Raw genomic sequence first — 27,995 nt, 5'->3', positions numbered from 1 at the left:
TTTGGTAGAATAAAGCTCTTCATCACACATATTCACCACCATTATCTCCTTGCTCTTTAAGATATTTCCTAATTTCATGAAGGCTACAGAACAAAGGTGAGTCAGCATTTACTTATTAAGGAACCAGCTAACCTTTTCGGCAATATGCCAAATGATAATTTTTCACCCTTGCTGTACCTCTTCCAGAATCTATCGCAGAAACATGTTGGTGAGAGAAATATGACTTCAGATACATAATTCTTGAAAAAGTAGATGGAAGATTTCAGTTGTAGTAAGTAAAAACTGAAGTGAAATTATTCAGGCTTTTAAAACAGTTAAGAGAGGGATGAATAGAAAAGAATTCTTAAAACAGGAAATAATACAAAATTTACCAAAGGCTACCTTTCAATAACATGTTAGAAAAGTGATGCAAATTCCCCTTCTCAGCTGTGCAGCTGTCCTATCGTGTTATTAATGTCCTGACCTTCCTCCAAGGGAGCTGGAATAGCACACATCATTCCCTGTTTCCATTTTGTCCACAAACAGTCCTGTTAGATAGGCTAGGTTAAAAAAGAATGATATACCATGAGCTTCATGGCTGAAGGGATATGTTTAACCTGGATCTTCTGCGCTCTAGTGTAACCACAATATCACACTGGTTCCTTGAATTCAGACCCCACAAATGACTGCCCTAATTACATGGCAGCTCTGTCCACATAATTTTCTTCTCCAAAATAATGATGAAAGGTAATATTAAATCAAATGAAAATAGCAGGAACTTCACTCAAATAAGTGCTTGAGTATAAATTACTTATTGCAAAATTGTTTTAAATTTGTTTCAATCATGGATGTTTCCAAAGTTATTTCTGACCTGGAAACAATTCATTAAGAATCCTTTGTTTTCTGGCATTTGCACAGTGCCCTGCAAGTATAGTTTGCTGCAGTTTTCAGCTCATTATCTGTGTTTCATCTACATCAATAAACATTTGCCAAAAAAAAGGCAATGTTGTGATTATGATGTACTTATATCAAGTTTATTTTTGTGTAATATTTTACCAACGCATCCAAATTTATGGGCACATCAGAAAAATCCTGCACAAAAAGGATCTTGATGTTGTCATACATATCATCACATTAAGATTCCTTTTTCAGTGTTTACATGTATTCATAATCCAAGGGGAAAGATGAAGAAGAATTCAGATTTACAACCCCCCTTTCTCTCCTGAAGGAGACTCAAGCGGGCTTACAATCTCCTTTCCCTCCCCCCACCCCCAACAAACACCCTATGAGATGGGTGGAGCTGAGAGAGCTCCATACAGCTGTGACTAGCCCAAGGTCACCCAACTGATGTGTGTTGGAGTGCACAGGCTAATCTAGTTCCCCAGATAAGCCTCCACAGCTCAAGTGGCAGAGCAAGGAATCAAACCCGGTTCTCCAGATTAGAGTGTACCTGTTCTTAACCACTACGCCACTGCTGCTCCTTCATGCAAATTAACTACAGGAACTGAAAACTGGGGTAACCTGCATATGCTTCAGATCAGAATTAACTATTGTTGTTGTTGTTGTTGTTGTTGTTGTTGTTGTTGTTGTTGTTGTTGTTGTTGTTGTTATTTAGATTTTGTAGACCGCCTAATCCACAAAGGGCTCTAGGCGGTTCACAATGCAATAAAACCCAATACATTAATTAAAACATCTAAAAACATTTGAAGTTCAGTATGCAGCATCATATTGGTGGCACCTGGTCTTAAGGCCGGCCTTAAGGCTGGGAGGGGCTGGCAGCGCCCAAGATGAAACCAGCAGGGGCACTGCCAGAGATGACAAAACCATGGCAGGGCCTTACAAGGGGGCAGCCAATCCGCAGCCAGCCTCACCCAAATCCTTACCACCCATAATTTAGAAATTATCTTACTATACTGAAACTAAGGAGATGTGGAAGAACAATCCGACCAGATTTCTGAAACAATAAAAGAATGGCTGTGGTGAAATTCACTCATCAGTCCTTCATGGTACAAGCTATTTGTATGAGGGAGAAATCCATGTATTCCTCTATCATGCTATAGCAGCAACCACCCATGCTGAAATGCATTAGCCAGGGCAAAGTTTTTAGTAATATATAACCAAGGATACTTGATAAATTATCTACTTAAAAACTGCATATAATTTTAGGATAATTCACATGATCCTTTGCTGACTAAGAAGCAGTCTTAGAAACTTTACATCTTAGATCAGTGGTTCTCAACCTTCCTAAAGCAGCTATCCCATTTCCCCCACTTTTGCTTCCTCCTCTCTCCCCGCTCCTTCTCTCAATCTCTCACTCTTTCTTCCTCCTGTCACCCCTTTTATTATGCTCTTTTCTCTATGCCTGTTACTTTCTCTCTCTTGTGCCCCCACCCCATCACTCTCTCTTTCTGTCCTTGCTCACTCTCCCAGCCTCCCACCTGTTTTGCTTCCCCTCCCATAGCAGCAAAGGGGGCAGTGGTGCTCTCACATGTCCACCAACTTCCTTTCCCTCCTACAGCAGCAGTAGTGGCAGTGGCTCTGTCAGAATCACAATGGATGTCCCAGCTACAAAGATCAGTTCCCCCTTAGGGCTGCCAGCTTCAGGTTGGGAAATTCCTGGAGATGTGAGGATGGAGCCTTGGGAACCTTGGGGAGGGGCACAAACTCTGTAGGGTATAATGCCATAGACCAGGGATGTCAAACTCATGGTCCTCCAGATGTTCATGAACTACAATTCCCATCAGTCCCTCCCAACATGAGCATTGGCTATAATGGCAAGGGCTGATGGGAATTGTAGTTCATGAACATCTGGAGGGCCGTGAGTTTGACACCTGTGCCATAGACTGTGCCCTTCTGAACAGTCATTTTCTCCAGAGAAACTGATCTCTGTCATCTGGAGATCAGTTATAATTCCAGGTAATTGTGACATACACTGTGCCCACAAGTGCCCTGATGAGATTTTTCCCTCCAAAATTATAATCTTCCATCCCTTCAGGTTGTAAACAGCCCTTTAACTATATTCCTTCAGAAAAAGTAGCATGTGAGCAAGTTTATTTTATGTTTTTCACTATTCCTCCCCATTCTTTTACTAAAATAATATATCTACAATGAAATGGGCTTTTTGCTCAGATTCCGGGCACCATCTAGAAAGCAGGAAAGTGTCACTTGTTTAAAACCACTTTTCTCTGGCCAGAGAAATTAAACAGGCACAGGAGGCTTTTTAAACGATAAAAAGATGAACTTGTGGAAATTTATTTCAAAATAATGTAGATGTTTGGCAAATTCAAATAACATAAACTAAAACATGTAAGTTTTTAAGGTGCTACATACAAGTAAGATGTTGAAACCTTTTGACATTGTTTCAAGTTAGTTCAGTCCAAGTTTATGGATGAGATTACAAGTAGTTATTACTTCAGGTATTTTCAATAGGTGTTTCTCTTTCTTATAATACTTATAACTAACAGTCTGGTTTTAAAGACCTTAAGATATTGTTTCACAGATGTCACTCTCTCCTTTTCTCTCTGAAGAGTGTTCTCTTTTTACCCTAAGGTAAAAGATATTCCAGCAGATATTATACTCACTGAGGAAGGACAATCTGACCTCAGATATGATCCTTCACATGCTAAATTTTGAGGATTTCTCTTTCGGTTTTCTTATGGAATAAATTCTCTCCCCAGGAATAAAACAGTAACCAATGTGTTTTCAGTGTAATACTGCTTTATTTGGGAACTTGGAACATACCACAACGTCTCACAGCTTTCTCTGATTCCATCTGACTCCCAATCCTCACAGAGCTAGATCCGGAAAATCTATCTCTCTAGCTGTCAGTCAATCAGAAGCTGCTGAGGTTAACTTTCTCGTTACTGGAACCTTTGTTCTGTTTATATTCAACAAACTCCTGGAATCCATCACAGCCTTCCCCTGGAGGTTGGCAACTCTAGTTCTCCTGGAGAAAATGGCTGCTTTGGAGGGTGTAGTCTATGGCATCAGAGGCAGAGCTTCCACGGGGACATATAGGGACATATGCCCTGGGTAGGCCGCCATTTGGTCATGTGGAGGGTGGGAAATCACCCTTCACACCACTCCTCCTTCCCTCTTCATCCCAGCCCCACCCAGCCAGGCTGCTCCTTCATGCAGCAGAGCCTTTGCTGGCTGAAGGAACAGCCTGGCAGGGTGTTGCCCTGGGCACCATTTTCCCTCGCCACTCCACTGTATGGCTTATAGCCTTCTGAGGTCTCACCTTTCCTCAAACCCCACCTTTCCCAAGTTCTCACCTCAAATCCCCAGGAATTTCCCAACGTGGAGTTGGCAACCCTATCTCCTTCCCGTTCAACCTACCTTTATCTGTCCTTCTGTCTCAGGTTTTCTGTCTCCTCTCCCCCTGTAGCCTCTACCTAGGAAAACTATAGTCTTTCTGCACAGCAGAAAGCAGCTTACATTATTTTATTTTATTTATTTATTGTATTTGTATACCGCCCTCCCCGAAGGCTCAGGGCGGTTTCCAACAAAATAAAAAGTTAGAACATCATATATATAAATTAATTAAAATACATAAAATTAGACTAAAGATGGCTTCAGCTATTCTATTCCCCCTTTTATGAACCCACGGGAGGCCAGATGTTTGCTTTTTGTTGCAGTTGATATCATCCCGGCTGGCCAAATGCCTGGCGGAACAGGTCCGTTTTACAGGCCCTGCGGAAACTTTGTAAATCCCGCAGGGCCCTGATCTCACTTGGAAGCCTGTTCCACCAGGTAGGGGCCAGAGCCGTAAAAGCCCTGGCCCTTGTAGAGGCCAGCCGGATCACCTTGGGGCCAGGGATCACCAGTAGGTCGCCTCCGATGGAGCGAGGAGGAGGGGCCTAGAAGAAGCGATATAGGGAGAGGCGGTCTCTTAGATATGCAGGGCCAAGGCCGCTGAATGTGGCTTTAAAGGTCAAAACCAAAACTTTAAACATGACCTGGTACTTTCGATCGGCGGCCGAGTGCAGTTGGTATAGGACGGAGTAATCCGGTCCCTTGCTGTCGTGCTCCGGAAAGGAGTCACAGCTGCCCACATTCTGTACAAGTTTCAGTTTCGGATCATGGCCAAAGGTAAGCCAGCGTAAAGCGAGTTACAGTAGTCTAATCTAGAGGTGACCGTGGCATGGATCACAGTGGCCAGATCAGAGCGGAGAGATCACGAGGGGCCGGTTGCCGTGCCCTGCGCAGATGGTAAAAAAGCTGCCCTGGAGCTTGTCTGGGTGACCCTGGACCACCAATGATAAAGATGGATCCAGAGTCACCCCCAGGCTCTTGGCCCGGACCAAAGTTAATGTTAACGTCTGCGCCAAGAAGGGTCAGGCACGGCCAAAAGGCCACCCGGACCTCCCGGCCCAGCCACAGGACCTCTAGGTCTTGAGTGGGATTCAACTTCAAGCCGACTTGCACTCAACCAACCAGCCACAGCATCAAGACAACGCTGGAGAGCATCAGGGGCCGAGGTGGGGCTGCCCTCCATTGTGAACCAAAAGAGCTGGAGTGTCATCAGGCGTATTGATGACACCGCGGCCCAAACTCGAACTGAGACTCGCCCGGGGGGGGGTGCATGTAGATCGATTAAAAAGCGCCGAGGGAGAGTATGGCTCGCTGGCGGCACCCCACACATAATGTAAGGCGACGCGGAGATCTCACCCCGATGCCACCTGCTGTCCCCGATCTCCGGAGGAGCGAGAGATCAGCCAATTTAAGGCTGAATCTCGAACCCGATACCAGCGAGGCGGTGGACCAAAAGGTAGAAGTGGTCTACCATATCGAGGCAGCTGCGGTGAGATCTAACTAACACCAACAGCGCCGAACAGCTACTCTGTCCAATTAGTAGTCGGAGAATTAAAGATAGATCCCACAACAGTGACCGAAAGCACCGTCTGGGTCCCCATATTGACCAGCGGAAGCCAGACTGGAAGGGATCCGATGCGTTTGTGTCATCCAGGAATGGCAACGGAGCTGAGCATGCCCGGCTCGCTCAATTACCTTGCCCAAGAATGGTAAATTGGAAACTGGGCGGTAATTGGCCGGATCTCCAGGATCTAAATGCGGTCTTTTTAGGAGCGGGCGGACCACTGCCTCTTTAAGCCAACCAGGGAAAACTCCTTGCTCAAGGGAGCAGTTAACTATATCCAACAGTGTTCTCCTCTCCTTATCTGCACAACAATCCTGTAAGGTAGACCAGCTGAAAGCAAATGACTCATCCAAAATCACCCACTGAGCTTCCACAGCAAGATGGAGATGTGAACCTTGCTCTTGCACACTATGGTCTGAAGCTCTGGCCACTACACCCCACTGTTTTTTCATATAGTAGCTGTTGTTGAACAGTAGCAAGCGGCCAGGCCTAGTTGAGTCATGCAAGTCAGGTGGTATCAAGCCACCCAGAAGTTGCTGCCAGGCAACAATTCTGCTACAGATTTGGATCTTGAGATGCAGAAGAATAAATCACCTTTAGAGATGATTAACAGATAAAAGAAAGTAATGAACAATGAATAAAATAAATGGAACATGTATACAATAGAACAGTAGTATGAGGGAGGAAGGCTGCAGGAGCTATTCCTGTTCCACTGTCAGCCAGATCAGATAAAACAGTGATTGGGACAGGGGTGGAGCAGAAATTCAGCAAGCAGAGAAGCCTCCCCTACCCCGAATTAATGGGCAGGCCTAGCAGGGAGAATAGGATTGCCAGCTCCACACTGGGAATTATCTGAAGACTTCAATTGGGTATAATGCCATAGAGTCCACCTTCCAAAGTGGCCATTTACTCCAAGTAAATGGATCTGTCACCTGAAGATCAGATGTAATAGCAGATCTCCAGTCACAACCTGGAGGTTGACAACCCTAAAGGAGAAGGATGGTGGGCAGTTAGGAGCTGAGGCTTCCAGGTGGTAGGCTGGGGAAGAGGGCTGGAAATGGAAGCAGAGGAGGAGACAGGCATGAGAGGAAGCCCAGGAAGTAGACAATACGAAGGAACCCGCCAGGCCAACACCTTTACCAAGATAAGGTTGGGCCAGTAAAGGATGACTCCAAACCTAGGGAAGAAGGACAAAATTTAAAGGGACATGGCATGTTAGCTGTAAACAGACTGAGAGAAAATAGAGGCTTACCAGAGCTAATGATGAAGGTGGGCAGGAAGAGAAAGGCATCACTCTGAGGGTGCATTCCTGCTCCCTGAGGTCACTGAATAGAAGAGCAGAAAAGTAGAATAAATTATAAAAAGTAACATTCAAAGGTTAAAAAAACCAACAGATCAATCATAAACAAAGTTGTGCATTCAAGCAGCATAAAAAGGAGCAGCAATTAAACTATTGCAAGCATTAGACCCAAAACTGCAAAAGCATATTAAATAAATGATAAAGAAAAATGAAAATGTTTGAGAAACCACAAGGGGTTGCATCTGTCACCCAAACACTTCAGATTTGGCATAAGACTGATAGTAATGGGGAGAGAACTGCACAAATGAAATGCCCAACAAAAAAGATCCTGTCCTTGGTGTCACCTTCTTTGCTTCTAAGGCAATGAATCAGGGCAATGGTGGGTTTCAAATAATTTAACAACCGGTTCTGGTGATGGGATTTAAATAATTTAACAACTGTTTGTTTACAAGCACCATTTTAACAACCGGTTCTGCCGAAGCGGTGCCAAAAAGCCCCCCTCGACTTATACGCGAGTGAGGTGGAGTTTAAAAAATATTTTAAAGTTTTTACTTTGTTGGCTGCCAGGGGGTGCGATTTTTAGGCTAGTAGCACCAAAATTTCAGGGTATCATCAGGTGACACTCCTGATGATACCAGCCAGGTTTGGTGAAGTTTGGTTCATGGGGTCCAAAGTTATGGACCCCCAAAGGAGGGTGCCCCATCCCCCATTGTTTCCAATGGGAGCTAATAGTAGATTGGGCTACATTTTGAGGATCCATGAGGATTTTGAGGATCCATGAGGATCCATGAGGACCCCTTGAACCAAACTTCACTAAACCTGGCTGGTATCATCAGGATAATCTCTTGCTGATAGCAGCCAGGTTTGGTGATGTTTGGTTCAGGGGATCCAAAGTTATGGATCCCCAAAGTGGCTGCCCCATCCCCCATTGTTTCCAATGGAAGCTAATAGGAGATGGGGGCTACACCTTTGAGGGTCCATAACTTTGGACCCGCTGAACCAAACTTCACCAAACCTGGGTGGTATCATCAGGGGGGTCTCCTAAAGATATTCTGAAATGTTGGTACTGCTAACATAAACATTCCTCCCCTGACAGGCACCCTCAAATTTTCCCCAGATTCTCCCTTTAAATCACCCCTCCCCCTTCTGAGTGGATTTAAAGGGAGAATCAGGGCTTACAGAGCTAGTTTGCTGTTTTTCTTTGAAATAAATATTCAAAAACACTTAACCTACTGATGCCTCAATTAATGTAATTTTATTGGTATCTATTTTTATTTTTGAAATTTACCAGTAGCTGCTGCATTTCCCACCCTCGACTTATACGCGAGTCAATAAGTTTTCCCAGTCTTTTGTGGTAAAATTAGGTGCCTTGACTTATATGCGGGTCGACTTATACACGAGTATGTGTGGGGATATATAAAAAAAGACAGATCCCATTTTTACTAAGCTTACTAATCACCGTTAAAGGTGCTACATGCTATAAATGAGGTATGGATAGGCATTTCTACTACTAGCAACCACAAGCTGCAAGTTTGCTGTTTTTGAGCAAAGAGCAACCCAGCCTAAAACAGACTGAATCTTGACATGCTCCTCTCTCCATAACGGCTAGTGCTTCTGTCCATTTTTCACTGCAATGTAAATTTCCTAGCTCAGCTCAAAGCAGTCAATTAATTTAATCCATTCTGAGTTCTGTATTGGTCACTTTTTATAACAGATGAAATTATTTTTCTAAATTACAGATCATATTTCATCAGTAAATCAAATTCCATCAAAAGAGAACTGCTGGAAAATGGATAGACAAAATCATGCAAATGTGACAGAATTTGTCCTCTTGGGTTTAGTGGACAACCCAAAAATGAAGCAATTGTGCTTTGTTATAGTGTTAATTATGTATTTAATCACCATGTCTGGAAATCTTGGGATCATCATGTTAATCTGGATGGATTCTCAACTCCAGAGCCCCATGTATTTCTTCCTCAGCCATCTGTCTTTCTTAGATATTGGATATTCTTCAGCCATTGCGCCCAAAATGCTGAAGAATTTTCTAACAGAGAAGCATACCATTTCTTATACGGGCTGTGCTACACAGATGTATTTCTTTGTCTTCTGTGCAAGTACAGAGTGCATCCTCCTGGCTGCAATGGCTTATGACCGGTATGAAGCTATCTGTAATCCTCTCATGTACATAGTTACTATGTCCCCCCAAAAGTGTATCCTGATGGTGACTGTATCCTACTTCATTGGCTTTCTGAATGCAGTGACACAAACAATTTCCACCTTCACGTTATCTTTCTGTGGCTCCAACATCATCAACCATTTCTTCTGTGATGTTCCCCCATTGTTAGCTCTTTCTTGCACTGACACAAGTATCAATCAAATGGTGCTGTTTGTGTTTGCTACAGTCCTGGGCATATTCACTTCTGCAGAAATTTTGGTCTCATATACATTGATCCTGTCTGCAATTTTGCGGATTCACTCAGCGGAGGGGAAACAAAAGGCCTTTTCAACATGTGCCTCACACTTAATGGCTGTAACCATCTTCTACGGAACAACAGTCTTCATGTATTTACGTCCAAGTTCTACCTACTCTCTGGACCAGGACAAGTGGGCCTCCATGTTTTATACTGTGGTGATTCCCATGCTGAATCCCCTTATCTACAGTTTGAGGAACAAGGAAGTGAAAAATGCCTTGAGAAGAATTCAAACATATGAGATAGCTTTCTTAAGGAACTTGAAAAAGTTATAAATATTTGTCAGTGGAAATCATGTTGATGAATGGTTTGAAGCGATGTTCAGTTAAGCCTGTTGAAGGCACTAAGCAACTGAAACAAATTAGATTTAAATATATTTGCTTGGGTGTTATATAACATCCACAATATTCAAGTAATTGAACAAATCTTCCAGGATAAATTAATGTACGAGCAGAACTAAGTAAATTATTATTCTGTTGTTGTTTTTTAAATCATACCTTGGTGATTTTACAAAACACATGCTGTTCGCCTGAAGTTCATATGAAAGATAACATTTCCTAAGAAAAGTGCTGTACCTGGAATAAGTGCAAGAAGACTATTAAACTGAAGATATCATCTTCAAAATAGATTTAACACAATCCTTTCATAATTATAATCTAGTTCTGGTTGAACTGGCACCAGACATGAAGATGTCTGCATTTCATACTAACATATTTAGAGAACAGGATGAAGATTGGCTTCAATCCTTCCATTCACTTATGGAACCTTCCTCCAATTTAAGTGGCCCGGGGGGGGGGGGGGTTTCAAACTTTTCTGAACAAAAGTGTAGGCTTTTACAGTCTCATCAAAAGTCTCAAAGGGAGTCCCACCATGTTTCCTGTCCCTACCATTTCTTTAATCAATGTGGGTGCAGCTTCCATGGCAGCAGTCTCCAACCTTGTTGAATCTTTGGGCCATTTTGGAATTTTGAGAACAGGTATTGTGTACCACAATAAAATGGCTACCATGATAAGTGAAGCAATCATTAAATGACTGCCATGGAGTTAGGTTCAATCACAAAATATTTGTGAGGTTCCACAAACTGCTGGGAAGATTTAGACAGTGTCCTATGAGACTCAAAAGTGATTCTGCATAATCTCTTCTGCAGTACTTTCTGTTCTAATAAAGTAGAAGAAATCCAGAACTGGCTCTCTGTTTTGGGGAGGAGATACTTTAGAGATTAAGAAAATGGGCACTTAGAAAAATATTGGTAGGTAATGGGGTGCCCACCTGTACTACAAAAGTGAACATTGCTGTAGGGCACTTAGAGTCAATGCCCTGTGATTTGGGAAGCCATCTAAGGCTGTTTCTGCATGGGCAGAAAACAGCACGGCAGGGACGGTAAAAACACCATCCCTGGGGCACTGTTCACACAGCTGCTGATGCTGCTTCTGCAGCGCAGTAGTACCGTGCTTGCCCCCCCAAACAGCATGAAAATACTGCTTTCAAAACTCGCTCAATGAGCAAGTTTTTTGAAAAGCAGCGTCTTCCATTCGGTGCCGAGCAAAAAGCAACAGGTGGAAGGCGGCATTTTCCTCTCTTACCTCCTCTTGGCTGCTGTCGCTGTAGAGAGGTCAGGGGACACGCCTCATGGACTCCATTCCTGTAAGCATCACCATGGCTACGGGGGCATGTCCCCTAGCCTCTCTACAGCGACAGCAGCTGAGAGGAGGTAAGGGAGGGAAGCGGCGTGCTGCATGTGAAGGTGGTCCCATGGACTGCTGGGGCACCGGGGCCATTTGCAGAATAGCGTGCAAATGGCCCCGGGGGGTACACCGACTGCAACTATGTCAGTGCAACTCCGCTCGCTTGCCCATGCAGAAACAGCCTAAAACTCATCCCAGTTGTACTCACTTACTCCATGTTTACCACTGGGAGTCACATTTTGAAGCTCTTCTAGATCCTCATATCTGTTGGGTGCCAACAACCAGAGGTGCAGAAATAACCAATTTTTGTTATAAAACTGGAGAATCACGAACAAACTATGGACAATCCCAATGCCCAGGAGAACTCTAGCACACTTAAATCAAGATTATTTTCTGTGTCTCTCCAAAGCCCCTTACAACCAGACCATGCTGCATGTCATGCATTTGAATTCCTAAGCCACTGATTATATCCTGTCTTCCCCTTCTTTGACCAAAGGCTGGTTAGTAGAGTGGCCTAGAGGTCTTGAAACTGCCTTTTTCCCACTCAAAGGCCTGGGCCTTGTAAATTTTTCCTCTGAGCCTATATTTCCCAAATACCATCCAAGCACAGGACTAGATCTGGTAGAATAGAAGGGAAAATTGCTGATGAGTTTAACTATCTACCACTTAACTTAAATGTCCTACACTTAAGTGCCCCCCACTTGTCTTCTCTCCAAAAGGTGAGAGCCTCCTTTGTCCTGGAGATTAGGGTCACTTGTATAACCTGAGAGCTCATTTCTCCCTATAACTAGCCCCCTCACACAGCACTCAGTGTTCAGTATTTTCTTGGACATCTCTCTGTCTGGCTAATACTGTTCTGAAAACGTTCCTTTCTCCCTATTCTTCTACTGGGGTTTAGCATGAGTCACTGAACTTTGCTCATTGGACAAGTCCTAGATCAGGTAATTATTGCCTTATCCCCCCCCCCCCAAACCCCCTTGCTTTTCCATATCTTTACCCTCAATGCTATGTATATTCTAGAACAGTGTGAATTCTCTGCATGCATTAAACATTTGTGTGCTTGTAAGTTTATTATTTTCATTTTTCCTAACAAAACTTTTATTTCAGATTCCTGTGAATTTCTTTATGAGACCCATCTCCATAAACTTTGGTGGCAAAGATCCTGAGATAGTTACTCAGCCTTTCACTATGCAAGGTCTGCTCTTGCTAATTCCCCATTCAAAATGGGCAGACCCCCACAATTTTGGGTAACACAGGTCTCCCAGGTTCGTAGCTGGCAAGCCATGGGAGGAAATGAAGGCATGCCTCCTTCACTTCAGTTGAGACCAGAAGTGGCATGGCAGATGTTCTAGCTTTTTTTTAAAATGCTAGCTTTCGTCAGAAGTTACATAAGCCCCTCCTTTGTCCTACCATTGTCTTGGGTGCCAACAGGCCAGAATACTTGAAGCTAGGAAGTGTACTGCTATAAGAAGTCTCCCATTTGGCATTCCCATCCTCATCCAAGGAAGGTAAGAGTTACCTAAAGAGGACCAATAAGTATTCCATGCCAAAATATCAAAAATATCCTGCAGACTATACAAAAATTGAATCAAACAGCAAATCAAGCAGGATGGCAGGAAAGCATAATTGCTTTCCCACTTAGCATTTTTCCAGGCCAGACATTGGTCAGCTATAGTGTCCCATAAGGGCCCCACACCTTCCATCTCCATGAACCTTTAGTTACCTGAGCTACCCTACAAAAGGTATCAGCCAATAGCATCAGACACTTAGGCATCTAGTGAGGGCCTTGACACTTCCTGGACAGGATCACCTTGCACTAGCTAAAAGGAAAGGGACTTCCCATGCCCTATCATTCTAAGTTTGTTTCCCAAACCTTTTCCCACTATTTACATCAGACAAAGGGATCCTTTCTTCAAGACAAGCAGAGCATGACCAAAATTCTCCTCTTTTACCTTTCTTCTTTGAACCTCACATGCCCTATCTTCACCGCCCTCCCCCCACCCCAATATAGTACCTCTGATCTCATACCATCTTCATTTGACTGGTCTTATTGTCCTCTGGCTTCCTGCTGCCTATCCATTCTTTCTTGCCCTGCTAAGTATACCTTTACTCTTTTCCTACCTTTCTCTCCTTCCCTCCACATTTTTGCATCCCCTTGGGGGCATCTCCTCACACCTTTTTTCTTTCTGAAGTGTTTTTGCTTTGGACTAGGAACACATTGTGGGTTAAAATAACTCTAATTGGGCGCAATGATCTGCAAACTGAACATTTTTAGTGTGCTGCTACAACTGAATTGCTACAAGATTATACAAAGAGTTCAAGGTCTTCCTGGACCTAGCAATAGCATTTGTGGGGGAGCACTTGAAACTGCATTTGAAACTTCAGTACGAAGGATGAGGTGGGAAAGCTGGACTGAGGGTACAAACCCTTCCACCCATGGAAACTCTATACCCTGGAGTTTCCAGGTCCCCAGAACCATCAGCAGGGAATGGGGAAGGAGAGGATTCCCAAATCTAGATTAGGAAACTCCTGGAGATTCGGGGGTGGAGTCTGGGAAGGACAAGGATTTCAGTGGGGTCAGTGCTCCAAAGAATTCGTCTTCTCCAGGGGAACTGATCTCTGCAGTCTGGAAAAGAGCTGTAATTCCGGGGGATCCCCAGCTCCCATCTGGAAGCTGGCATCCCTACTAGATCCAAGCCATAGGCTGGACGCAGTCATTGAGATAGCACATTATTATTGTTTCCATTATGTGGGCACTTGGATCAGGACCCCAGTTGAAGGTCTATGGCCATGGTCATATTTAAAAGTTCATTTTGTTAATCTATCAACTTTGGTCAATCAAAAATTCCTTTTGAAGATCATTTATTCTAGGAGGTTCATTTAAACAGGAGAGGGGATGGTACAGGTTTACAAAAGTATGCATGGGGTGGAAGAAATGGATACAGAGAACTTTTTGTCTCTTACCCATAATACTAGAATTTCCAAAGTACCCAATTAAGTTGATGGGCAATAGATTCAGAACAGACAAAACAACGTACTTCTTCACTTAACAAATTATTGAGTTTTGGAATTTACTGCCAATTCATGCAATGATGGCAGCTAGCATAAATAGTTTTAAAAGGGATTAGACTAATTGAGGGTAGGTCAATAAATGGCTGCTAGCCATGATGACTAAAAGGAATTTCCACATCCAGATGCACTAAACCTTTGAACACCAGCACTAGCAGGCAGTGTAAGTCACGATTAGATTAGTTATGCTGTATAAATATAACATTTAGTTATATTTATACAGGATTAGATTAGTTATGCTGTATAAATATAACATTTTTGAAAATGGAAGTCCAGCTCGACTGATGAAGAATACGGGAACACAAATGGTGGAAAAAGAGAAGCAAGTTGGTTGTGGTGAGTTTTCTGGAAAGTTTAGTGGGGTATATTGTCCATGTCCCAGGGTGGGGAACCAATCAGTAAGTGTTTGGGTGGAACTTACCAAACTTTCGCTTCTCACTAGACAGTGTGAAACAGACTTTTATCTGTGATACACCTCTGAAGATGCCAGCCACAGATGTAGTCAAAATGTTAGGAACAAGATCTACCAGACCACGGCCACACAGCCCGGAAAACCCACCACAACCAGTTGAATTTGACAATTCAGAGAAGCAAGTTAGCTGTAAGGGAGGCAAAAAAGAATTATGAGGAACGCATGACTACAAACATCAAGACCAGTAACAAACAGTTCTTCAAGTAGTACATCAAAAGTAGGAAGCCAGCTAGGGAAGCAGTAGGCCCATTAGATGACGAAGGAACAAAAGGTGTGCTAAAGGATGACAGGGAGATTGCAGAGAAGCTGAATGAATTCTTTGCATCTGCCTTCACCCAAGAGGAGGTGAGGAAAATTCCTGCACCTGAACCATGCTTCTTAAGAGGCAAATCTGAGGAACTAGCGAAGATAGTGGTAGACAAGGAAGAAGTTCTGGCAGCCATTGATAAACGAAATGTTACCAAATCCCCTGGCCCAGATTGCATTCAGCCAAGAGTTCTTAAAGAGCTCAAGCATGAAATTGCTGATCTTCTCACTTTAATATACAACTTATCCCTGAAATCAGGCTCCATCCCTGAAGACTGGAAGATGGCCAATATCACACCAATCTTTAAGAAAGGATCTAGGGGGGGACCCAGGAAATTACAGGCCAGTCAGTTTGACATCTGTTCCCGGTAAATTAGTAGAATCTATCATTAAAGATAAAATTATTAAACATGTAGAAAAGCAAGACCTGCTGAGAAAGAGTCAGCATGGCTTTTGCAGAGGCAAATCCTGTTTTACAAACTTACTAGAGTTCTTTGAGGGTGTAAACAGGCATGTGGATAAGGGGGAACCAGTGGACATTGTCTACTTGGATTTCCAAAAGACTTTTGACAAAGTTCCTCACCAGAGACTTTTGAGAAAACTCAGCAGTCAAGGAATAAGAGGGGAAGTCCTCCTGTGGATTAAAAACTGGTTGAGAAACAGGAAGCAAAAGGTGGATGTAAATGGGAAGTTCTCACAATGGAGAGATGTAAGGAGTGGTGTCCCCCAAGGATCCGTTTTGGGACCAGTGCTCTTTAACCTATTCATAAATGACCTGGAAGTAGGGGTGGGTAGCATGGTGGCTGTTTGCAGATGATACCAAATGCGGAAGTGTTGTTAGAACCACAAAAGGATTGGCGTAAGAGCTCCAAGCCGACCTTCAAATTAGGTGAGTGGGCTAAGAAATGGCAAATGGAGTTCAATGTAGCAAAATGCAAAGTGATGCACATTGGGGCAAAAAATCTAAACTTCACATACACGCTACAGGGGTCAGTGCTATCAGTCACAGACCAGGAAAGGGATTTGGGCATCTAAGTTGATAGTTCCATGGGAATGTCAACTCAATGCATGGCAGCTGTGAAAAAGGCAAACTCTATGCTGGGGATAATTAGGAAAGGAATTGATAATAAAACTGTAAAGATTGTCATGCCCTTATATAAAGAAGTGGTGCAACCACACTTGGAGTACTATGATCAGTTCTGGTCACCACATCTCAAAAAGGATATCGAAGAGATAGAAAAAGTGCAGAGAAGGGTAACAAGGCTGATTGGTGGATTAGAGCACCTTCCTTATGAGGAGAGGCTGCAGCATTTAGGACTCTTTAGTTTGGAGAGGAGATGTCTGAGGGGGGATATGATTGAAGTTTATAAAATTATGCATAGGGTAGAAAATGTTAACAGAGATAAATTGTTCTCTCTTTCTCACAAAATAGAACCAGGGGGCATACCGTACATTGAAAATGCTGGGGGGAAAGAATTTATAAAGAAAAATTTAAGAACTTCAAAATTTAAGTTCAAACAATGGTATCTTACTTATCTTTTTTTCCTAAATTACAGGTTAGATCTTATCAACAAACAAAATTCTAGCAAAAAGTATTAGTTACAGCAGTAAAATGACTGAAGAAAACAACACAAAGCTCACTGAGTTTGTTCTTTTGGGATTAGTGGAGAATCCAAAAATGAAGCAGTTGTGCTTTGTTATTGTGTTAATTATGTATTTATTTACCCTAATGGGAAATCTTGGGATGATCGTGTTAATCTGGATCGAACCTCAGCTCCAGAAACCCATGTATTTCTTCCTCAGCCACTTGTCTTTCTTAGATTTTGGATATGCTACAGCCGTCGCCCCTAAAATGCTGGAGAATTTTTTAGCAGAGAAGAAAACCATTTCTTATATAGATTGTGCTGCACAAATGTATTTCTTTGTCTTCTGTACAAGTACAGAGTGCATACTCCTGGCTGCAATGGCAAATGACCGGTATGAAGCTATCTGCAATCCTCTTATGTATATGGTCAAGATGTCTCGAAAAAAGTGTATCCTGATGGTTGTTGGATCATATACCATTGGCTTTCTGAATGCAATGGCACAAACAATTTCCACCTTTACTTTATCTTTTTGTAACTCTAATATTATCAACCATTTCTTCTGTGATGTTCCCCCTTTGTTAGCCCTTTCCTGTACTGATACACGCCTCAACCAAATGGTACTCTTTGTATTTGCTACAGTTCTGAGCATATTCACTTCAGTGGAAGTTTTGGTGTCATATATGTTGATCTTGTCAGCCATCTTGCAAATCCGCTCTATTGAGGGAAAGCAAAAGGCCTTTTCAACATGTGCCTCACACTTGACAGCTATAACTATTTTCTATGGAACAACAGCCTTTATGTACCTACGTCTAAATTCTAGCTACTCCCTGGACCAGGACAAGTGGGCCTCTGTGTTTTACACTGTGGTGATCCCTGTACTGAACCCCCTTATCTACAGTTTGAGGAACAAGGAAGTGAAAAATGCTTTGCAAAGGATTCAAACACTAGTAATAGCTTTCTTAAGGGGTAGTAGTTAGAGGGTCAGACCCAGGAATATGGAAGACCCAGGTTCAAAATCCCTACTCTGCAATGGATGTCTGCTGGGTGACATTGTTGGTATGCAAGCCCATGGCCAGTTAGAGCTGTAGATGCTGCCCAATCTACAGTACAATACATTTCAAATGGTTACGAACTACCAAATTCAATGTGGTACTGAGCAATGGTGAATTGGTAGACCAGTTAGCCAATAAAAGCAGTTGAAGGAACAGGCTATAGTTCTTCATATATGTAACAAAGAAAGCCTAGACAAAGTCATTAAAGTTAGCACATTACTATATTTCTTTCACACTGCTATCCCACTGCTGATTCTGAATGTTGAAGTTTTTAAATTTTTGTTGTACAAACTCTTATTCAAGAGTTATAAAGCACAAATTTAAAAACTTCAAGACATGACATGAATTTCATGGCAAGACAGGGGGGGCAGTTTCTGAGATATGCCCTACCAGTCACTTTTCTATTAGTGTCATAAACAGTTCAGACTAAGATGGATGCCAAATCTTGATTTTGGACTTGGCCACACCTGTCCTCTAGCTCACAAAGGGTATAAAAGCACTATTCATCATCAACAGAAGTAGCTTTCCTGATTCCTTTCTTCTCTAGCCAATCCAGTCATAACATTTCCTGTCCTACTACCTAAGGACCATCAAACCTTACTTTGTTTTGGAATCCCGAGTTGTAAGTTCGTCAACTCTACCTAAAAATTAATCAAGAACTAGACTCTTTCCTGCTCTAACTTGTTCAAACAATTTTCCACTGTACTGTTCTCTCCTGAGAATGGAACTCTGCTTTGAAAAGCAAGATTGCCTCTCTTAGCATCACCAGTGTCAAATTTCCCCATATCTAGGTCTCCCAAATGAGGGCTCCTCACTCTTTGGACCCTGAGTTGCCTTTAGTTCAGTTCCACTGTGCCTGATGTCACCCCTCTCCCTCTGCATCCAGTGTAGGCACTGGATGCTGCTTCCTCGAATCTATCCTTTGGAACTGGTATATGTAGTAATGCACTGCTGACCCAGCAGCACCGTGGTAGAACGTTGGGACGCCATAGCGGACCCTCACGGCCTTGCTGGTAGTGCCGCATTCCCCGCACTCTTTACCTCACATCCCCCTATGAGTCACGGGTCATGAACTGCCTGGCTCAGTCACCGGGCGCAGGGACAATGGTCTTGCCCCCAGGTGAGGATTAGGCTCAGACGCTTACGCTCCTCTCCGCACGTAGCCAGGTGAGATCATGCATCACATGATGATCTCCAGGTCTCCCGGTCTCCCGCTCATCTCCCTACCCACTCCTTTAGCGCCCACAATGTAGAAACCCTAATAAAAGGTGCCAGGAGACCAGCACAGGCAGCAGAGTTGTCAGGATCACGAAATCCCAGCGGCTGGCTTCCTGTTGCTGACGGCTCTCCCACCAGATGAAACCTCCTCCGCGTCTCGCCTATTCCCTTAAGCTGGCGACCCTGCGGGGATGAGCTACAAGCTGGTGCTCGAAACCCGGGAATCCTCGAACCTCCACCCTGCTCACCGTCGCCGCTATGGGAAGGGCCGCGATACCGAAGTCCGCTGGATCGGCGCGTCCAGGGACCACCGTTTCGGTATCGCCTTCGTCCTTCTGAATCGAGCGCATCCAGAGACATAGCGTCCTAGAGACACTCTCTCGGTCCCGACGGAACACCGGTGGTAGTATGGGAGGTGCTTGCAAAGCAGGAGAAACGCCATGAGCAAGCACGTTGGCGGAACTGAAAGCGTTTAGCGAAATCACGCGCAGGGTCCTCCGTAAAGAGAAGGGAGCTGCGCCAAATTGGTTGAGGAGATTGAAGCTCAGTGTCCATGGTACCCAGAGGACATTGAATCTTAAGGACTGGGAAAACATCGGGCGCACTCTTACGCGCAGAGCCTGCGTAGCGCACCGATGTCGCTAAGCTACTGATGCGATGGGGAGTACAATGTTATGCCAGCCATCAGCCTGCAGACCTATGATATGCTCCCCTTGCTGCTTAGGCCGCCCTCCTTTCGATCTTTCACCTTCAATTTCAACTCGAATTTTCTCTATCCCACTAAATTGGACGCCTCGTCCTCCTTCTGCCCCCCCTTTGCTCCTTCGCCCATTTCAAACTCTCCACAGCTGGCTCCAGCCGCCCTCTGCCCTTGCTCCGCCTTCATTTTCTTCCGGGCCACTGCACCTCCGTCAGCGCCCATCGGTAGAATGGCGCGGGTTTCAAGAACTCCTGCGCCAGAACGATGGCCAGCCACGACATCTGCAGAAGAAAGAAACCCTGACGGAAGACGATGCCGATATTCCTTGCATTGTGCCCCGTCCATTTCCTACAGATACTGAAGGGAGAGGGTGGGTATCATCATCCGGGCGGGTTGTCGAAAGTACCGCCCCTTAAGCTTATAACTTTATCCTCACTGATTCAAGCTCCGCCAAAGCTGATGCGGAGACGTAAAGTCACCAGTCCTATGTGAGAGGCATGCTAGAAGGCGATCGCGAGGAATCAATTTCTTAATGGTTCCGGGCGACTGGAGAAGACCACCTTCCGCTGTGCTCCTGAGCCCTGCACAATTTGTGGTGATCTGGGAGTAGCCGAAGTTCGCCAGCAATGCTTTAGCAGGGCAGCCGCCTCAGCCGGCACAGCAGCCAGCTCAGTTTTACGGCCCGACATGCCTTCAGTAACCCTGCAACAATCCAGATCGTCCTGCCGGTGGCAGCCCTGCCCCTTTACGGTCGCCTTCTGAATGCGCCTGAAGGCGTTTTTTGAAGTCCCCAATACCCGGACAATGCCAACCTGCAAAGTTTTTCTTAGCACCCGGCAGAAGCCCTCCAAAGGAGTCTCTATGCTGAGTTTGTGAACAGGCTCCAGGAGGCCCCTCAAAGAGGCAGGTTGACAACGGAGGCCTTTAGGCGAACTCCTTAAAGCGCCTTGCCAAGCGTTGAGAACGCCTCCGCTGAGAGTGCCGCAAAGCGATCCTACAGGCCTAGGAAGGAAACCCCGAAGACTTCGGTCGACATGCTCAAAAGCTTGCCAGGATATCGTGGTCTTTCGCCCATCAAGCCAGCCTTCTAGCCGCCGCCCTCTCCGCTGCCATTACGAGACAGCCCCCGAGACGAAAGTGTCTCAATATGCGGCAAGCCAGGTGACATTTCGAGGAATTGTAGGCTGTCTCGGCGGGGGGGCCTACAACCCTGACGGAGGAGGGTCTCTCCCCAGAGGCGGATGACCCTGCAGGAAAGTCCTGAAGCACCTGGCGCTCCCAATCGCCGCCCGCCATTGGGAGGCCAGCGCCCGGGCATCTCCCCAGCCCGGAACCAAGATCCGCCAACCTCAAACCTCTTTCCCCGGAGCTCCCCCGTGAGATCTTCAGCTGCCCCAGCTCAGTATAGTGATCCCATCCCCACGGAGACCATTGGGCTCGGTCTTTGCCAGCTTGCTCCCCCCCTACGCTTCCATATACTTCCTGCTCTGATAACCCTTCTACGTCCAAAGTCCACTCATGCCTCCGCCAGTGCCCCCAGAATGGCACGCATTTCAAAATCTCTGCCAGGAGTCCACAGTCACTGAATTGCAGCAGAAAGCAAAATGCTGTGCATTGAAGAGAGACTGCCGTTTGAGCCCTCCTCAGAATGCCCCATAGCCAATCTACAGGAAAGTGACACAATGAGGCAGGCATGGAAAGGGGAAGATGCTTTCGCACAATCGGGCCTTAAGCCAAAAGTCCTTTCGTGAAGAGAAGAAACCCCTTGGCCCTCTCCAGCTGTAAGGTTTCAAACCAGATCCTCATAGCCCGCCTCTGAGCCGCAATGCAAAGCCCTAAGCTCAAAGCTCCCAGTGGCAGCAAAATCGTCAGCACCTGTGAGAGAGAGCAAAATCTCAAATCAGAGTTGCAAATCCTCCTCGTTACTTTATGTAATGCTCTGTAACCTTGTACTATGTATGTTCTGTATGTCTTGCCCCCTTTCAAGGGACCCCTAAAGTTTTCCCCTCATAGGGGGGGATTTTTTCCATTGCTTCTGAGCTATGCTCTTGTGCTTCAGTTAAAGTTTTTCTCCTTCTGATTATGTGTGCCAATGCCTTGAAAGGCTTCGCCCATTACAGCATCCGCCTTAAACGGGACACAGCTTCGTCGCGTGCTCCCCAGGATACCGATGGGACCTGCTTCAAGCCGCCTCCATCTGTGGTAGTTTAAACTTGTCTTCAAAACTTTTCTTCAAACCTCTCGCTTTGAGAACCTTTTCGCCGTCCATCTGAGTTCCTACACTGGCCACATTGGCGTGAAACGGCAAGTTTACATATATGAAGCCAAAATCATTTTCATGCTCCCACATTCTCTGCTGGCTGGCTCTCCTGGCTAGTCACAAGCTGCCAAGGGGTCTCTCAGCCACACCACAACTATCTTACACAGCCTCCGCTGTGAAGGTGCAGGAAGCTGCAGCTCAAACGACCGCCAAAGTCCCCTTGAAGCCGGAGGGGAAGGTAAGAGCTGACTTCAAAACCCTTCCCCTGCCTTCCTTTCTGCACACCCTCCCTCTTTCTAATGGGCTGGACAGCACCCCACCTCTAGATCTAGGGGATCCTTGATAAAGGGTTTTTGCAAACCCCTCTCAATTTGTCTCCTGTGATCAAACCTCAAGCCCAGGAGGAACTGTTTTCTTTGCATCTTCTCTATATCTTTTCCTGCATTAGATGCTATATTACGATATGACTATAATTGTGAATTGTTCAAGTTGCTTTGCAAAAAACCCACACCTTAGACGGTGATTGGGATTGTTTTACAAACAAACAAAGTACTCTTCTCTATTCTCTATCAAAAAATTGCCCGCCCCCCTCAGTGGCTCAGGCAGCCCTACGCATCATGTCATCTATAAGGACTAACTCAGCCAGCACATAGCAAAACCCCTAGGGGAAAAGCGTTGCTTGTCTTTTCTCTTCCATACCAGGAGTCCAGCTCGCCATGCCAGACCAGCCCCATCCCGGAGATGGAGCAGGGGCCTCCCTGGAGGATCCGACCCGCCACCGCCCTGTCGAGAGGGCCCGATTTTGCCCCAGCCTGGGGCTGTAGGATGGGAGGGATCTCTCTGGAGCTTCAGCACACCCATTTCTTCCGTTCAAGGATCCACAGCCCGGCTGCGGCCACCCCCCTGGGGAACGGCAGCCTGGGCCAAGGCTGTGTGGCTCAGAGGTTGATGCCGCGTGTTGCTGCTCCCTCATCTACAATTGCTATTCTCTCTCCTCTCACTGCCGCCCCCTGGCTTTGGGAAGCTTGGAGTTGCAGCCAGGGGACATTCCTTGGATAGATTAACCCTTGGAACTCTCCGGCTTCGTTTCTCAGCGAAAAGCCAGATATTGTTGGAACACGCCTTCTCCTCCCCAAGCCTTGCTTTCGTGAGAATCCAATTTGAACCGTACAATGCTAAAGACTATTAGTAGCTCTCCCTGCGGCTCTTGGTGGCAGAAATCCATGGAATTCTCCTAACGCCATCGGCTCTGTAGCTTTGGTAGTCAAACAGCAAGAGCCATGGCATTGGACAATTATGCAACCGCGGGTTGCCTTCCTTCAACACATCATCCAGGCTATGTATCGTTTAGCCATGTTTTATTGTTTGAATTTATTGCATGTCTTCTAATTTTTGAAGTTAAGTGCGTTATTTGTTATTGCTGCATTTCCGCCTGTCTGCTCTGCCGGGTTTTAACTCTCTGCTACCCCCAGGCTCTCCACCCCAGGAGCCCGGCCACGCTTACGCCTGCCGCTCCGCTCTGCCTTTCGATCCCTCCTGGTGAAGCGGCCAGCGGTGCAGCCCTCTCCAAGGCGAGAGCCTGTCTCCCTCAACTTCCCTTGTGGGGGAGCCCTCCGGACTTGTTTCCTGTAACACCACAAGACTATTGGCCCGGCTGGCCTGTGCCTTGCTTGAAGCCTATATCAATTCTACCTTCCATTGCTCTGGATGCTCTTGGCCTCCGAGCAGCAGGAACTTTCGTCAAGTTGACCCTGAACAATCGTGCCGCTATTGATTACTTATTGTTATTACATCACCAAGGTTGTGAGAATGTACATAATATGTGTTGTTTAATCTTTCTGATAATTCCCAATTGATTCATATGAAAGTACGTGAGCTGCAAGAAGTTGTATCTAATCTGAAATTGTGATGATGTTTTGCCCCATTGGTGAGTCAGCTCCTCCGGAGCTGGCTGCCGGGAGGGATGGCTTCGAGTGCTATTGTACAGCTCTTTCGCATTGGTTTAATTGTGCCTGGGTTATCGGATCTTGTTTTCGTTCAATGCCTGTCTACATAAGTTGCTTACTTGTAACGTGTGTAAGAAGCTTCCCTCGAATTTCCCTTACCCTGTATTAGCCAGTTCTAATGTTACGTGCAAGCAGCTTGGTCAGCTCGATACCAGACAGTGGTGAGGAGACAAGCGTCCCTTTAAATCGCCCCTTAGCATTTCGGTCCCTCCTTTTTCTAAAATGTAAAAAGGAGGAGATGTAGTAATGCACTGCTGACCCAGCAGCACAGAGTAGTGCAGACCAAGGCGTTGGGACGCCAACGGACTTCTCGTGACGGGCTTTGCTGGTCGCACCGCACCCCCACTCCTCATCCCCTATGAGTCACGAGGGTCATGAACTGCCTGGCTCGATGATCACCGGGCGCAGGGACAATGGTCCTTGCCCCCAGGTGAGGATTAGGCTCAGAGCGCTTTACAGCTCCTCTCGCCGCGACGTAGCCAGGTGAGGATCTCATGCATCACTATGAGTGATCTCCAGAGTCTCCTCGATCTTCCCGCTCATCTCCCTACCCACCTCGCTTTACATGCCCACAATGAAACCCTAATAAAGGTGCCAGAGACCAGCACAGGCAGAGTTGTCAGGGATCACGTAAATCCCGCGCTTCCCTTAAAGTTAAGCTGACGGCTCTCCACACCAGATGAAACCTTCCTCCGCGTCCTGGCCTATTCCTTAGTCGGCGACACCTTCGCGGGATGACTCACAGGCATACTTACTCTGGGCTCCTACAACAACCTCTACTATTTGCATCTATCTTTCACCTCTGTCTATATCATCAGCTTTTGAAACTCTGTATGTGTGTGTTTTGCTGAAATACTTGTGTAGCTTTTATTATTTTTGTTCTTTAATAAAGTTGTCAAACTTAACTTAAATTCTGGTTTCCTGCAGCTTTTTTAAGGGAAAACCCCTGTAAAACAGGTGGGAAAAATTCCCCTTGCCTCTCCTCTCACAGCGCAAGGTGTGTCCCTGCTAATTCCCCAACCTAAAATGGGATAGATGATAGACATCTGACATCTCAAGTGGCAACGTGTGTATGTGTTTCACTTCCACTCGTGTGGGGGGAACCCCACCTTACATCTCACATGACAACGTGTATGTGTTTCACTTCCACTCTAGTTATTACCTATGTACTGTTTTCACTGCTCATCTCTGGCCATCTAAGTGAACATTCTAAGGGAATACCATGCTGAACGAATATTCTAAGGGTGACAGTTACACACAGCCAGCTTCATGTCCTTCACCCTGGAGGGCCAGGAAGAAGACATTTTACATGGGCCAGGTGTGAAATTTCAGGTATGTGAACATCTAAAAACACTCTCGCCTGGCTGACTACAGTAGCTGGGAATTTTCAGAGGAGTTGGCCCAGCAGTTCCTGTGCTAGACCATCAGGAACAAACTCACAGTTTGCTTTTTATATATATAGATGTATGTTCTGCGCCAGAGTGAAGAGAACATCAGTAACTGCCAGACTATCTTGGACTCTAAACACTGTTACTTTCTTCCAATCTTATCTATTTGAATTATATAACAGTCTTTTTAAATCTTAGTTTTTGTCTGCTCCATAGTTTTCTAGTAACCATGAAAGACAACAAATTAGAACCACAGTCCAGTATGTACTACACTAGGTTACCACGTGATACAGCCCCCTTCATCCAATAGTGACTGAAGACAGTAAGGTACTTAACCTGCCCAAGGAACCTCTAAACTCTATCTGACTCAAATAACCCATAAACAGCTCCTTTTCCTTCTGTTCCTCCCCCTCCCCCCACCAGGGTTCCAAGGGCCCTGATTGGTCCATCACATCTGTTACCTGTGTTGAGTTCACTGGATAGCTGAAATAAATAAGTCTTAAACATATCCTTGTGTGTGCTGGATTACATACTGGACAATAAGTGGATCAATCTGGATAAATTAGTGTTTTGTGTAGAGCTGGACAGACTATGATTTTGTTTTCTAAATAAAAGTATGTGTGCCAATGAAGAGTTCATGAATTCATGCTAGTTCATATATAAGGTATCTTTTTTACCACAGAATGCCTCAAATCTCTTTATATACATATGAGATTAATGAAGGATCCTTCGAACAGATGTGGACGAGGAATGTGCCTGGCTGGCAACATTCCTGCTGGAGTCCCAAGCAATGGGAAGGGGGCCAAACTGCGAAGCAGAGGAGCAGCAATGAGCATACGAGACGCTGCAACTTGGGATGGCAGAGGTCATTCGGGAGCAGGACCAACTGAGAGTCAACCTTACAGATCTGCAGCAGCAAGTTGCCCTCCTGATAGCTGAATGGGAGAGGGATAGAATGAGCCGCAAGACCTCCTTGAGCGGGGAGGTGGAAATTGAGAGCAGCACAACTGGAGCAGTGGGAGCTGACCTACACTCCCCACGGAGACAGCTAGATGACCTGACCACCCCTCGCCAATGGGACGACGGACCAAACACTGCCGCAAGGAACACTCTGACCCACTATCTTTCTCCAAACATCCTCTAATCCAAAATTATCATACATTTTTTTTAAAAGCATGGTGTAGTGGTTAAGAGCAGGTGGATTCTAATCTGGAGAACCAGGTTTGATTTCCCACTCATTCACCTGAATGGCAGAGTCTTATCTGGTGAACCAGATGTGTTCCCCCACTCCTGTATTCCTGCTGGGTGACCTTGGGCTAGTCACAGTTCTTAGGAACTTTCTCAGCCCCACCTACCTTACAAGCAGAGACGTTCCTCCCATTGGGCAAAGTGGGCACAAAAACTGCAGGTTCGTTTGTGGGATTTTTAATATTTTCAGTGTTTTTCCGTTTTGGCCTGCAGAGGGTGCAGTTTTTAGGCTAGCAGCACCAACATTTCAGGGATTTTTCAGGAGACTGTCCTGATGATATTACCCAGGTTTGGTGAGGTTTGGAGTGCCCCCATCTCCCATTGTTTCCAATGGGAACTGATAGAAGATGGGGGCTACACCTTTGAGGGTCCATAACTTTGGATCCCCTGAACCAAACTTCACAAAACCTGGGTGGTATCATCAGTAGGGTCTCACGAAGATACTCTGAAATTTTGGTGCTGCTATCTTAATAATTGCACCCCTGACAGCAGGCATTTCCCCAGATTTTCCTTTTCAATCCACCCCCTTCCTGCCAATGCTTGTTTTCTTTCTTTATTTTATTCTCTCAATGCCTAATAAAGGTTATTATTATTATTATTATTATTATTATTAAATCCACCCCCTTTGGCATGGGTTTAAAAGGAGCATCTGAGGTCCCCAGTTTAAACATTGAAAGTGATACTGTTTCAGGGTGGGAGATAATCCACCCCAAAATAGAATCACTTTCAATGTTGTTTAAACTGGGGACCCCAGATTTTCCCTTTAAGGTGGATTTAAAAGTAGAATCTGGGCTCCCTGGTTTAAATACTATTGAAAATAATGCTGTTTGGGGGTGGATTCCAGCATCACTTGGTTAAACTAGGGACCCCAGATTCTCCTTTTAAATCCACCATAAAGGAAGAATCTGGGGTCCCCAGTTTAAATAACATTGAAAGTGATGCTGTTTCCCCAAATTGGGCTACTGGATACAACACCATAAAATGTTTTCCTAGCAGTAATAAAACATTTTGAAAGTATTTTGAAAATGTTTTCAAAAAATATTTATGCGGTGTTCAGATTTGTGTGTTGGGGGATGTTCTATAATGTGATGGTGACTTTGAAAAGACCTGGTGGAAAAAAACTTTGTTTGGTCATGGTGGGGGAGGGTGGCTGCCCATGGAGGGGCATCAAACTCAGGTTTTGCCCAGAGCTCCAGTTTGCCTAGGAACACCACTGCTTACAAGGTGTCTGTTGTGGGGAGAAGAAGGGAAAGAAGCTTGTAAACCACCTTGAGTCTCCTTACAGGAGAGAAAGGTGGGGTATAAATCCAAACTCTTCTTCTTCTTCTCTTCTTCTTTCACATTAATCTCTTTTGGGCTATACTCCTCTTTTACATA

At 45.1% G+C, this 27,995-nt stretch overlaps 2 protein-coding genes across 2 annotated transcripts; both read left to right on the top strand.

Moving 5' to 3' along the window:
• The first annotated feature begins 3 nt into the window (after positions 1–3).
• On the top strand, positions 4–12,036 carry LOC125426264 (olfactory receptor 1019-like). Its single transcript, XM_048484525.1, has 4 exons — positions 4–96; positions 8,897–9,896; positions 11,151–11,339; positions 12,033–12,036. Exons 2-4 carry the CDS (start codon positions 8,947–8,949, stop codon positions 12,034–12,036), a joined length of 1,143 nt encoding a protein of 380 aa, XP_048340482.1. The 5' UTR covers positions 4–96; positions 8,897–8,946.
• Positions 12,037–14,724: 2,688 nt separating this feature from the next.
• LOC125426263 (olfactory receptor 1019-like) lies at positions 14,725–25,853 on the top strand. Its single transcript, XM_048484524.1, has 4 exons — positions 14,725–14,734; positions 16,783–17,712; positions 22,144–22,214; positions 25,794–25,853. Exons 2-4 carry the CDS (start codon positions 16,839–16,841, stop codon positions 25,851–25,853), a joined length of 1,005 nt encoding a protein of 334 aa, XP_048340481.1. The 5' UTR covers positions 14,725–14,734; positions 16,783–16,838.
• Positions 25,854–27,995: the final 2,142 nt, after the last annotated feature.

This window comes from Sphaerodactylus townsendi, linkage group LG02 (genome assembly GCF_021028975.2).
Source record: "Sphaerodactylus townsendi isolate TG3544 linkage group LG02, MPM_Stown_v2.3, whole genome shotgun sequence".
NCBI lineage: Eukaryota > Metazoa > Chordata > Lepidosauria > Squamata > Sphaerodactylidae > Sphaerodactylus > Sphaerodactylus townsendi.
This window is presented reverse-complemented; position numbering and strand designations above follow the sequence as displayed.